The following is a 13,785-nucleotide window of genomic DNA, read 5'->3' on the forward strand; positions in this document are numbered from 1 at the left end:
AAGCAATTGTTTAAACAAAGGCAGATATGCACTTTAATGGAATGGTAAAATCATAAGATAGTGTCAAACTGTTTGACTGCCCTAGAGAGTGCATGTTCCAAGTAGGTCTTATGGTAATTGAGCGAAGAGGGTATGATCTTGGTTTCAGACAAAAAATTTAGAGAAATTTTAGCTATTACTCATGAAAGGGAAATTAGCCTACTGAGAGTCAAAGCAGTAAAATGTTGAACATAAGACATGTAGAAATTTCTTAAGTAATAACAAGTATGCAATAGCTTCTACTTCTCATCTTAAAAACCGAATTATAACGAGCACAAAAAATTGAATTGAAAGTCTGACAAAGCAAAGAGTGGTAACAAAGAAGGACACCTCAAGCACCCTTCAAAAAACAGAGCAGTCCTCTTGCCCTTCTTGTCCAGCTTGGGATTTAGGATCACCTGCCTCAAGAGAACTAATGAATGATGTATTAAAGTAACAGACCTAAAGAGCCAGTTATTCCTTAAAGCTGTCATCCTTGTAATGAATACAAAGCAGTTATGATGCTCGAGTTAAATATGAGATACCCTAGCCATGTTTACTTCACTAAGTGTGCTATACATGAATGCAATCAAATATTTATACAGGATTAGACGAAACATACCCAGGTAAGGTGGCGAAGGAGAAGAACCACAGAGTTGTCACGATGCTCGAGTGCGACGAACACGATGCTCGAGCTTAGACAAAACGATTCTCAGATGGAGAACAGACAGCTTCAAGGTAAATGGACAACAAAGAGAGCAAGAAAGCTTAGATGGAGAAGAAGACAGCGAGAAGGAGAAGACAACGTGAAGGAGACGAAACATACCTAGGTATGGTGGCGAAGGAGAAGAACCACAGAGTTGTCACGATGCTCGAGTGCGACGAAAACGATGCTCGAGCTTAGACAAAACGATTCTCAGATGGAGAACAGACAACTTCAAGGTAAATGGACAACAAAGAGAGCAAGAAAGCTTAGATGGCGAAGAAGACAGCGAGAAGGAGAAGACAGCGTGAAGGAGACGAAACATACCTAGGTATGGTGGCGAAGGAGAAGAAGTAGAGACTTATGACGATGCTCGAGTGCGACGAACACGATGCTCAGATGCAGAACAGAGACCTTCAAGGTAGACGGAGATTAGAAGAAGAAGAAGAGAGCGCGAAAGCTTAGATGGAGAAGAAGACAGCGCGAGCTTCATAGGGCTCAAGATATTTTTTTAAATATAAGTTCAACATCGGTTTTTTTAAAAACACCGATGTTAACAACATGATGTTAAGGTTAACATCAGTTTTCTGGAAAAACCGATGTTAACTTATCAAACGTTAACATCGGTTTTCTCAAAACCCGATGTTAATAAACTTATGTTAACATCGGTTATTTGGAAACCGATGTTAACTAATACATGTTAACATCGGTTTTTCCAATAACCGATGTTAATGCACTTCGTTAACATCAGTTTTTCACAAAACCGATGTTAATGGATACACGGTATTTACAATTATGCCATCGCGCTTACGTTAACATCGGTTTTTTTAACAATCGATGTTAAGCCACCGATGTTAAATCCGCTTTTTGTAGTAGTGGGAGCATCATTAAGACCTTTTAAAGCACTGTTCCATGCGAGTAACAATTAAAAAGTGGTGTTGTTAAGGTATTTGAATGCAAATGCATTGAAAAGAATACTGATCTGTTAATTATCCCCTTAAGGTAGTTGTCTAGCCTGTTATGCAATGAACAAAACCAGACAACTAGGTGTTCGTTGGGCACAATGACCACCATCTGCCAGTGTCCGCTGCAGTGGGGATGAATATGGGTTAGTATATTAGTAAACATTAATTTAATTCAGTTATTTTGTGTGACTTACCCATTCAGGTAGGCTCCAAGATAGACATCGCGTTTTGATCTCTGCATCCAACTTTTTATGTAACTTTCTGACTCAAAATGTGATTGCCCAGACCTCTGAATGGACTGTGGCTCGAGGAATCCATACATATCAGAATTCCCCGCTCGCATACTTGTTTCAGTCAGATGCCTGTTTATGTTAAGTCAAAGTTAAATATTTATGAATTGAAAGCAATAACTTGGATAAATAAAAGTAATCTAAAATGACTTACAGAATCCACAACTGTAACACTGATATATTGAGACATTGACCACCGTGTGCGATTTTCGAGAGGTCTTCGTGCTTTATGTAGAGCGGGAAGTCTGGATTAAAGACCCCGAACATGGTGGCATCCCATGTAACCTGATAAGGCCTCCAGAAAAGCTCTGGGATGGTCAATGTCATCAGATAAAGCAGATCATCGACCTTCGGATTAGGCTTTTGAGGTGGTTTTGCCGGAGACACAGTTGTCTGTTCATGAAACAAAGTTAAATGACCTAATTTGAGGCACGCTGAATGAATTAATTCGAAAAGAAGAAACATATAGTAAGAGTAAAGTACCTACTGTGATAAAGACTTGACCAAATGTGTCGGCCAAGCAAGGAAAGTGTGAATTGTCTGCCCCACTAAGGAAACCTCATCAGTAGGTATAGGAACTGGAGCATCTGCATCTGCAACCTCCTCCACACCCACCTTTACTTGGCCAGGCAACAAATGAGTGTTATGAACAACAGTAGATCCCTCATAAACTCTCCCCAGGGCAACCAGGCGGACAGGATCTGCTTTGATGTACAAGCCGCACCTATCTGAGTCACCCGTCTCAGGATCGTTTCCTGAGGGATCAACACAACTCCCCTTTGTGCTTACTCGAGGACCTGAGGGACCAACCAGAGGCTCGGGAGACAGTGCAAGTCCCTGAGATTGCATCTAGGACTGAATCTGGGACTGCATCTGGCTGAACGATGCCATGAGCTGTCACATCACTTTTTCTGTGATGGACTCCTCTAGCTGGTTCCTGATTTGCTGGGCCAGCTGCTGCAATTCTTCAGGAGGCAGGGAGGAAGAGCTACGGGACGTCCATGGAAACTGTGATGATTGGGTGTTAGAAAATGGCGATGCCTACTGTAGATTGTTTTTCTTCCATGTTTTAGTTGTATGTAGCTTGTGTTTTCTTCACAGATAAGGCATGCATGATGACCCTTAACACTGTAACCGCTAAGATTCCCATATGCTGGAAAGTCATTAATGGTACAAAAAAGCATTGCACACATTTCAAACGTCTCCTTGCGAAACGCATCAAACACTACAACCCCTTCATCCCACATCTTTCTCAGGTCTTCAACCAACGGACTTAGATAAACATCAATGTCATTTCCTGGCTATCTTGGGCCTGATATCATCATAGACAACATCATGTATTTTCGCTTCATGCATAACCAAGGAGGCAAATTATAAATTACTAGCAGAACTGACCATGAACTGTGTTGAGTGCTTAAGGTGCCATATGGATTCATTCCATCACTGGCTAGTCCAAGTCTAAGATTTCGTGGCTCTTTCCCGAAATTCGGATACAAACCATCAATCTTCTTCCACTGCGAGCAATCAGTCGGATGACGGATCATTCCATCAGAAATCCTTCCATTTGCATGCCATGTAAGGTCTTTTGCGTCGTCCTCATTAGCAAAAAGACGCTTAAACCTTGCAATGATTGGAAGATACCACAAAACCTTCGCTGGAGGGCCCTTCTTTGAGTTTTCATCAGAACTGCTTTCTCTTTCATCCTTCACTTTGTACCATGAAGTCCCATAGATAGGACATTTGGACATGTCTTGGAATTCATGCCTGTATAGTATGCAATCATTGGGGCAAACATGAATCTTCTGATACTCCATACCCATCGGACACAATATCTTTTTCGCCTTATAGTAAGTTTTAGGCAACGTGTTGTCCTCTGGAAGCAGATTGTCCACTACCTCAAGCAGTGAGGTGAAACTTTTGTCACTCCACCCATACCTGGCCTTCACATTAACCAGACTTAACACTGCAGACAACAGAGTTAAGGAATTCTTGTACCCCATATACAAAGGCTTCTTTGAATCACTCTGCAATCCTTCATACACAGGGGCATGTGCTTGCTGGAAAGACTCTTGTCCAAGGTCATGAATCATGTCCTCCAAGTGATCTCCCATTTCTACATCAAACGGTTCAGATTGGGACCCACTCTACATGTTTGTCACTTCACCATGCCATATCCACGTCGTGTAATTCTTCTTAATCCCATCACACAATAGATGGTCCCGTATGTCGTCCAGTAGTTGTCATCTTCCATTCAAACAGTTGATGCAAGGACAATAATATTTTCCTTCCTCATTCGGTCGACCCCTTTCTGAAGCAAATTGCAAGAATTGCTCGACGCCATCCTCATATTCTGGGCTTATGCGACTTTCATTCATCCAACTTCGATCCATCTAAGCAATTCCATGCATGAAAATCTCACTTTTTTATTTATAGGTGTGTCCCTATCCCATTTAGAAAGATTGTCTTTTATGTTAGCTTCAAACGTCAGGGTTAGCATTATTTTGAAAATTTTGACTAAATTTCGGCAGCATTTTGCATTGGTCTCCAAGTACACGACATGACATCGGTGAAATGAATTTCCCGATAATCAAGTATGCACTCAGAGAACAACTTGAAATGCATTGAACCGAAATTTCATCAAATTAATCAAAATAATAATAACCTTAACGAATGAATCTAACATAAAAATACCAGTCTCCCCAAACTGTCCAAACAGACAATTCAAGACTAAATACAATGACTAATGCAAACTATCCGCAAGAATCATTGCATTCAGTCTCAAATGGGAATCTAAGGTTCACTCAGCATGAACAACAGTTTTTTATATAGCAATTTACATTGATGATATACAAGAACATACAAATATCGACATCAATAGTTGTGAGACTAGTCATAATAATACAAGCAAAAGCAAGATGCTAACCAAGATCCAATGTTAGGATCCAACAGGGTATAGTCCCACATTAGAAGTATGGGATTCTAGTGTAGGTAGTAAAAGAGAAATACCTCCCACTGGTAGTAAGAAGGTGGTCTCCAAAAACTCTCTTGCCAACTAATACGTTCATTTGTCAGATCTGCAACAACGAGTTTCAAAGAGACCACAATCTCCATGGAAGCTGAAGCAAATATCAAGCAACGAGATTTTAAATGGTTTTCGTAGCTCACAAATTCTTAACAAAGTTATTTTTTTAACTTTATCCGAAGCTCACAAAGAATTGTCTCATTGGAAGTTGACTAGTGATGGTAATTTTTTTGTGATGCACAGTTATTTGTGAGATTTGGGAAATGATTCTACCCAAGAACCTGAAACTGAGGTATATGCTTTATTATTATGTGAAGAATCGAACATGGCATGGTTTACATCTTCGTTAGAAGGAAGAATGGATGTTTTGTAAGATATGGACTTTGCGGTCTAGTTTGACAAGTGTTTACATATTGGAGTGGCTCGTATCTGTGAATTTCTGTGGACCATCTGGTTTAGAAGTAACCAATGGCTGTTTTCAACAAAGGAAAGTCCCCATGTGACTATTGTTAGAAAAATATCAGAATTTAGTTGTGCCTCCAATTGAAGTGGTATCAAATGATAATGTCCAAATTCATAAATGGAAGCAACCAACTGTTTATCTTATGAAAGCCAATTTGGATGCCTCTGTGAAGAAGAATATGGGGACTTGGGTGAAGTCCTTGCTGCAGCATCTTTGCTTATTCCTCACTGCTAGAAACCTCATGAACTAGAAAACCATTTAAGAAGGCATTGTTGTACAATGAGCAAGTAACAGAGTTGGATTAAGCCAAGGTAAATGGAGACTAATCTGATGTGTGCATAGGATGTGTGTGTGTGTGTATATGTATGTGTGTGTGTGTGTGTGTGTGTGTGTGTATGTGTGTGTGTGTGGGGGGGGGGGGGGCATATTGCTATAAGATTCTCTTGCAGCCCAATCTAATCAACAAACCAGATTTTTAGCCTATGAGATGAGATTCACGGCTTTCATTTTTCTCAAACTTTGTTGCGAAAGACAAGGCTATCAATTAATTGATGTTCAGGCAAAAGACATGATATCATTATGTATTTGTCAAGATTAGAAAGAAAGGTTTTTTTCACACCCGTTGGCATGTATACACCTCAATGGTAGAAAAGGAAAAATGAGAAGTAAGAAATGTAATGAATGATGTTAAAAAAAAGAGATAATTTTTTTTATAAAAAAAAATGTAAGAAAGAAAAATCAGAATATCAAAATTGGCAGTTCAGAAATGTCCTTTTCTTAAATATGAATCATAACTAGTTAACACTTGATATTGTATATATGATTTGTAAGTATCGCGTAAATCATAATGCAAGTATTAAGGTTGTGACAGAAATATGGCTGCTTTCTTTAATTTTCCCAATATAAATGCTAATAAGCCTGCAATTTAACCCTGTATTTGGAGAATATTTCCCTACATCAAAGGAAAGTTAGGAAACCATATATAGTGAGTAATTCCCCCAACCTCTGACGGTCTCTCTTTCTCTCTACCTTTCCATGCCTCAAAGGTGATCTTATTGCACCAAATATAGAAATTAATAATGCATGAAATTCCCTTTTCTTCTTTCCCCCAACAATATACCAAAGTAAAAACTTCAAATATTTGCAAAAAACAACAATTTGTATACTTGATCAGCATGGCCTCATTTGCATGCAATTCAACGTCACATGGCTTTTTGTTAACAATGGAAACACAAATAGAAGAGATTCAGAGCACACGTTCATTGAGAATCCCCAAAATCTCTTCAGTTGCTAGAGACTCTGATATCATTGAAAATCTGCAATACACGAGCCTGAAGGACATCAAATGTAACACACCAACAAGGTATTATTTAACCTTGTATGAGGAAAATGACTTTAGCTCGACCCTTGCTATCAGAAACGAGTTGGTGAAGCGTGCAACTTCGGTTTACGTACAATCTGCGGCGTTGTAGATTACCAAAAACGAAAACTGCTTTATGACTTTCTGGGAAAGGCTAAAGAACAGGGCTGCTTCCTATTCAAGATGGAGGGTTTCAGATCATGCAAACCCATTCAGGGCTTGTCTTGCCCCAATTTACCAGTTTCTGAATCACATGTTGGGGAGTATTCAGAAGAAATGATTCTCATTAAGGTTACTCACTGAAGGTCTTCTCAATTAATAATTGTTCAAAGCGAATTGTAAATCTTGCCAGATAAATCTCTACTTCATTTCTCAAGTGTTTAGTTTTGATAAAGTTCAATAGGTTGAAGCTCTATTAAAGTTTTAAAATATTGTTGATTTCTTTTGTTGTATATCCAATCGGCCTGAAGTCCTTAAAGCCAAGGCTTTGACTTGTATCGTGTCATTGATAAATATTGAGGAGTGCATGAAGTATTTCGAGAAGTTTGAACTATTAAGTATATCCAAAGCATTTTGAGATTTCTTTTTCACGTTTTTTACTTTTCTCCTTCTCCTCAGTCATGATCATGAAGCACAAATATGTTCAATATTTATCTATATTTTGGTGCATGAGCGTATGATAATTTCCTCAGTTTCTTTGGACCTTCACAGGAACAACTAAGATTAAAAACATGAATCAAAACATAGCGGCCTTAATAGTGAAACTGTCAGAAAAGGACCCGAGACAATGGACTGGATCACTTTTCATGGAAGTATGCTAACACACCTCCAAAAGATTCAAAAATCTCAACCTGATGCACTTAACCGTCCCTTTGGTTAGAATCTACCAAGTCATAATGAAATGAGGGTAACAAGGCTGGCAAAGGCTTAATATCAGGATGCTATTTATATATCAATAATGTAGCCCTTCTTGATGTTCGACTTTCTAGATATTTGGTTGGTTGAAATTTTTAGTTTAGACTGCAATACTTTTTGTTATGCAGCGGGAAATTATGAGCAGTTTGGAAGGCATGACTTGAGTTTAGGATGGGTTTAACATGATTTTTGCTTTTACCAACATGTTTGGATCTGTGTTAGAAACATGACTTTAAATTATGGACTCAAGTCACATGGTTCCAACATTAGACTAAGGTCAGTCCCAAAGGGAACCAATAGCTGGGTTCAAATTCTGTTAACATTCCAGTTCCTATAGACTGTAGTCCCAAAGGGAAGTTGGTTGAGATGAACACTCAGTGTGCACATGCAGACAATGGATGTGGAAGTTGAAGCTGTCAAGATAATGCCATGAATGAGCCTATACTTAATAGCAAACTTGAAGCTGTAACATATGTATGATTGTGCATAATTATGAATGTCACAAACACACAAGCATCTCTAACTAAATGTATTCAAAGTTGATCTTCCAAGTTCACTACAAGCTGGACTTAGTGGCTAGTTATTAGAGATTGAAGGTACAGACAAGAGTGATTGGGTTCTTAGTCTAATTAAGATATTACCATACAACTTAGGGGTCAAGACATGCCTTAAATCTGGACAGAATGGTCTGTTGTGTGTATGCACTGCATGCTGGAAATACTATATCGATTAATGATATGACCAAAATAAAGTTTATAAATAAAAGACAATTTTTACATTTTGAGTTACCTTTTGGGGTTGAACTAGACCCAAATGCAAATATCTAAGGACTAACACTGCAAAATTGCATTGCAGGGGATGGTTTTAATTTTAAGCTTCCGTTTACAAGGATTTGTGTAACTTATTGAAGTTAGTGAGCTTCAAATCACTACCTCCTCAAGATATTAACAAAGGCAAATACTCCTAGTCACAGGCAGATGTTGAATGACTTAGTATTACAACTAGCTATTCAAGAATCAAAATCAATATTTTAAACTATTTTTCCCTCAGGGCATGACTTGTTAATATAATATTAAAGTGATTTTTATATCATATAACTTTATGAATAAGAAAAATCTTCCTTTGAGTCAGTCAATATTCACTACTATAGCAAACAAAGCATACAAAACATACATATGAATCACAGACCAAAAAATGTAGCAAACAAACCTCAGTATCTACAAGATTATGTCAAGGAAGTCCGGCCAAGACAATGATTATGTGGCAAGAGGATATTGGCTCTAGAAGATTATCCTATATGCTATTTTGTAATTCTATTACAATCAAATAAAACAATAATCAGTTAATTTATTAACTACCTATAGATTAACTTCATTTTGGATTCATGTTACACAATTATATGAAGTATGTAAGAAACTACAGTGGCCAGTGCCTACATTTGATTCAACAAAATATAAAGATAGGTGAGTCCATCAACTAATTTGTACCTTCAATTGCTTGAGCAAGTTGAATCTGAAAATAACTTTTGTTATGTAGTACTACATGAAGGATTTGTGTGTGTAATATGTGGAGAAAATAATTGATCCCTAAACTTTAGGGATTGAAATCAACTAACATAGGAAACAATCAACTAGCTAGAGAAACTGAATGATACTGCCCTGGTTAGAATAATACTATTCATGGGCTTTCACCCAATAGTTTAAGTGTTTGGGATAGTTGATTTATAACTTTATATTAAAGCCTCCAAGACCATGTGATCTAGAAGAATTTGATCTTTGTTGCTCCCATTCTTTTAAATAAAAGTTAAATTTTAGCTAAAGGGTAGGCTACCACATTATCCATGCTTCATGTCCAAAGGGCCTTCGCATGAAGGACATGACTTGTAAACCATATATTCATGTACTTTCACCCAACAACTTTGGTGTTTGGAATTTGCTGGTTCATGACATCTAAAGTAGAATTAAATTGATTTATTTAACTCGATATAAATCAAATCTGGGATTGCTTCCTTGCCCAAAGGAGAACCCTTGAAACTCTGTTGATACCAGCGCCACCATAGGCAGCTTCCTCTTCATGCACAAGGCCTTGCTGCCTCCACCCTCTCCCCTCTGTTTGGTGGTATTCTCACTCCCATTCCAACAGATTTAGCGTAATTTTCAACAATACATATGGGAAAAAACTGAATTTATTTCTTCTAAAAAATAAAATCAGCAGTACATAGGTGCTAGATTAAGGAGATTAAGGGAGATTAGTGAGGCAGAAAACAAATACTGATGAGGAGGGCAAGAATAGAGATGAAATTAGGATAAAAGTATGGAAGCAAAAACTCTTTAAATTAGTTTACCTAAAAGCCTTTTCTTTTTAATGTTTTCTTCGTCAAAATAAAGCTCTTTTATTTTATTTTTTTAGAGCTTTTTATGAATAAATGATGAACTGGGGTTGTAACCAGCATACAATGATAGTTAATGCGGTTTCCAGCCCCACAACCTGGCATGGTTTCATTTTCCTGAGCACAACACAATAGTGCAGTCAGGGTAGGGAGGGGGGAGGGGCTGGGGGACCAAGCTATATCTTATCCGCAATAGAAAATGGGACAGTATACTCCTTTGGATCAGGTGCTAATTTTTGTCTTGGCCATGGTGACCAACATGATGAGTTGCAGCCACATCCTATACAAAAATTCAGAAGGAAAGGTATTCATATTGTCCGTATATCTGCAAGGGATGAGCATGCAGTGGCAGTTGACTCAAATGGATTTGTGAGTTTCATTGAACAAAAAATATTTCAAATTCCAATTTTATTTGCTATCATTGGTTTGGCTTATTTAAGGGCTTGTGGGAATTACTCTTATGATTTTGTTATTGATGATCCAGGTATATACATGGCGCAAGGGATACTGTGGTGCTTTAGGCCATGGGGATGAGATTGACAACATAACTCCAGAGTTATTGACTAGTCTCAAGAATCAATTGGTTGTTCAGGTATTATTATATTATTATATATCTACATCCATAAGCTTGGTCAATCTGTGTTGAGATGAAATGGTTTACAATAAGAAAATGTATTTGGTTTTCTAGATCAAGTCTTTATTGTGATGAGACTGCATACATAGTTCTATCATATTCATAGTGTAAGCAAGTGCTTTTGTTTCTTACCTGTAGGTCTGTGTAAGGAAGAGGAAAACATTTGTTCTAGTTAATTCTGGTTCAATGTATGGCTTTGGCTCAATGGGATTTGGCAGCCTCGGATTCCTGGATAGAAGGGTATCTGATAAAGTATTGAAACCTAGAATCTTGGATACCTTGAGAGCTCACCATGTTTCCCAAATTAGCACAGGCTTATACCACACTATGGTGATCACTAGCAGGGGACATATATTTGGCTTTGGAGACAATGAAAGAGCACAACTTGGTCATGACACATTAACAAGCTGCCTTGAGCCCACTCAAATTTTCATTAAACATACATATGAAGATGTAGAAAACACCTGAGGCTCCAAAAGCAATGACCTCTTTTTATTTATGGTTCTGGTATACCACATTGATCAATACTGTTAAAGTTTACTGTTCTATATTATAGTACATTATAATTATATTGTAGTTATTAAGAATAATAAATAACATGAAACATTGTCACCATTTTCCAATCTCTAAAGGAATCTTCCCAGAGAAAGTGTTTTGCCCTCACAGCTCTCACAATTTAAGCTTGACATTATGATTAAAGGTAGAAGAGGCATGATGGGCAAACAAATCCAGACTGACCCAATTAGGTCCTCTAACATATAGGGTCTGGACACCAAACCAATTATGGATTTTAGTTTGCATATTCCTTTCTTCTCATAAAAAATAATTAATCGGTTTAGGTTAGTTCAATTTCGTCAATTGTGAAACAAGAGTTCAAATCGAATATGGACAATCACAAAAAGCATTTGAATTGTGAAAGAAGTCTTGTTCCACTTCCACAGGAAATTGCCTTTAGTAGAAAACTCCACCCCACCAATTCACAAAAGTCAAATGTTTACTTAAATTGGCGTATAGTCATATAGTTAACGGAGGGGTTGTTAGGTGATATAGGGTTTAAGTTTTTTTCTCTCTCTATCTCTCTCGTATGGTATTTAATTATAAACTGTATAAAATACAAATTGAACGATAAAATGAAATCAATTTATATGTTATTAACAAATTTTAACATAATTAATGAATAGCTATATCTCCAAAACAGATTAATAGATTTTCATCACGCAACAATTTTGGGTTATTTTGCTTTCAACATGGGCGATTGAGATTGCTCAATGCTCATGATAGAGGTTGGAATAAGTTGTGGTTGAAATGAGTGTCCATGTGTGTGGTGTTTATTGGCAAATCAGAAATAGATGGAAGAATGCAATGGAGTTGACCAAATCTTTAAATTTCAATGTAGGCAGGAGTAGACGGGCGTTGAAGTGTAAGAGGGTGTTAGGCCCAAAGAAAAGAATGGGTCCAGTACAAACCAAAGACTCATTAGAGAGAAGAAAGTTCCAGAACATTTTAAGGATTTTGTGTTTAAATAATTTATTTTTACTCCTGTTTGGCGTTTGACTTGAGCTGTATTGTTTCTAGAATCTTCCCAGAGGAATCTTCCCAATATCTCCAAGCTCTCACACTCACTGATTTCAGCAGGTATTGGCCCTGACAGTGCATTCAAACCTGCCCTTATAACTCTAAGCTGCTCCAACTTTCCTATTGATGATGGAATTCTTCTGGTTAAGTTATTGCTATAAATGACCAACTCCTCAAGTGATACTAAATTCCCAAGCTCCTCTGGCACTTCACCAAACATGTAATTTTGACACAAGTAAAGCTTTCTAAGTGTTGTAATTTTCCAAATAGGGGTCAGAAGGGGTCCATGAACCCTATTTGTGCAAAGGTCCAAAACCTCCAAACCAAAACAGTCAACAAAACCATTAAGTTGGTAAATTCAACTCAAGAAGCTTTGGAAGATTACAAATGGAAGGAGCCAAAGCACCAAACAGATTGAGTTGGTAAAGTTTCACAGAATTACCACTCAACCTGTGCAGTACACACCAGTCCAATATAAGGAAAGGTTTCACAGAATCAACAGTGAACACGGGACAATTGAGAGAGGAGGTTAAAGACAAAGCAGAAGATGACATAATAGGACAAAAAAAATTAAGAGTAGTATTGTGTTGTGAAAGGAAGAGGGAAAAACCAAGCTACTCTTCTCACTAAGCTACTCTTTCTCATAACCAGGAATGACCACACATTTTAGTAGTCTTACTCGGGTTCATTGGTTTTCTCTATCTCTCTCTCCTAAGTTTGTATAATGTTTGTTGTGAAATGCTCTTACTCACAAAAATTTAATTGTCTGTTACAAGCTTAAACTTTTTTTACCATGTATTTACAGGGAAAAAGGCTTTGAGTTCAGCAAGTCATCGTAAAATTGATGACAATGATGATAACTTAGACGAGTTTCTTGAGGGGATGTTTTCGTGATCCTGGCTAATTTGATTGTGGTAACAAAAGGATTCATCAAAAGAGTTAAGAAAAACTCCTATTGAGTTCTTGTATTAGAGATACTCTAAAATTAAACTAAGCTAAAATAAACATGTAGTATTTAACTTAAACTTATCATATTTTTTATATTAAATTCTCACATTAAGTAATGCCACATGATATCTTTTTTACATTTACAACAACAAGTTGATATGAGATCTATTTAGAACAAGTTGCAGAATTTCAAGAAAACATTTTCAAACATATATATTTGATATGAGATCTTACTAACAAGAATAAAGGCAACTAATTAAAGTAAGATTTGCAACATGAAAATATTCCTCATGAATTTTAACGATAATCTTCTTCCTAGTCATCTTCTTTCTTGACTACCCTACTGAAGTTGCACATGAAACGTCAAAAATTATGTGAAGGCTCTTGAATTCACTTGAGAAATGCCAATAAGTCAACTATACATGTATGCTTAGGAGTAAATTATGTGAAGGCTCTTGTGGCACCTTTACTGATCATGGGGAGGGATATCCGCAAGTTTGTTG

The 13,785-nt window shown here is 37.3% G+C and overlaps 1 protein-coding gene across 1 annotated transcript; it reads left to right on the forward strand.

Annotated features, from left to right (window-relative positions):
* Positions 1–1,090: 1,090 nt before the first annotated feature.
* LOC114411323 (E3 ISG15--protein ligase HERC5-like) lies at positions 1,091–11,227 on the forward strand. Its single transcript, XM_028375037.1, has 4 exons — positions 1,091–1,142; positions 10,352–10,494; positions 10,610–10,717; positions 10,898–11,227. Exons 1-4 carry the CDS (start codon positions 1,091–1,093, stop codon positions 11,225–11,227), a joined length of 633 nt encoding a protein of 210 aa, XP_028230838.1.
* Positions 11,228–13,785: the final 2,558 nt, after the last annotated feature.

Source organism: Glycine soja, chromosome 5 (assembly GCF_004193775.1).
Source record: "Glycine soja cultivar W05 chromosome 5, ASM419377v2, whole genome shotgun sequence".
Lineage (NCBI taxonomy): Eukaryota > Viridiplantae > Streptophyta > Magnoliopsida > Fabales > Fabaceae > Glycine > Glycine soja.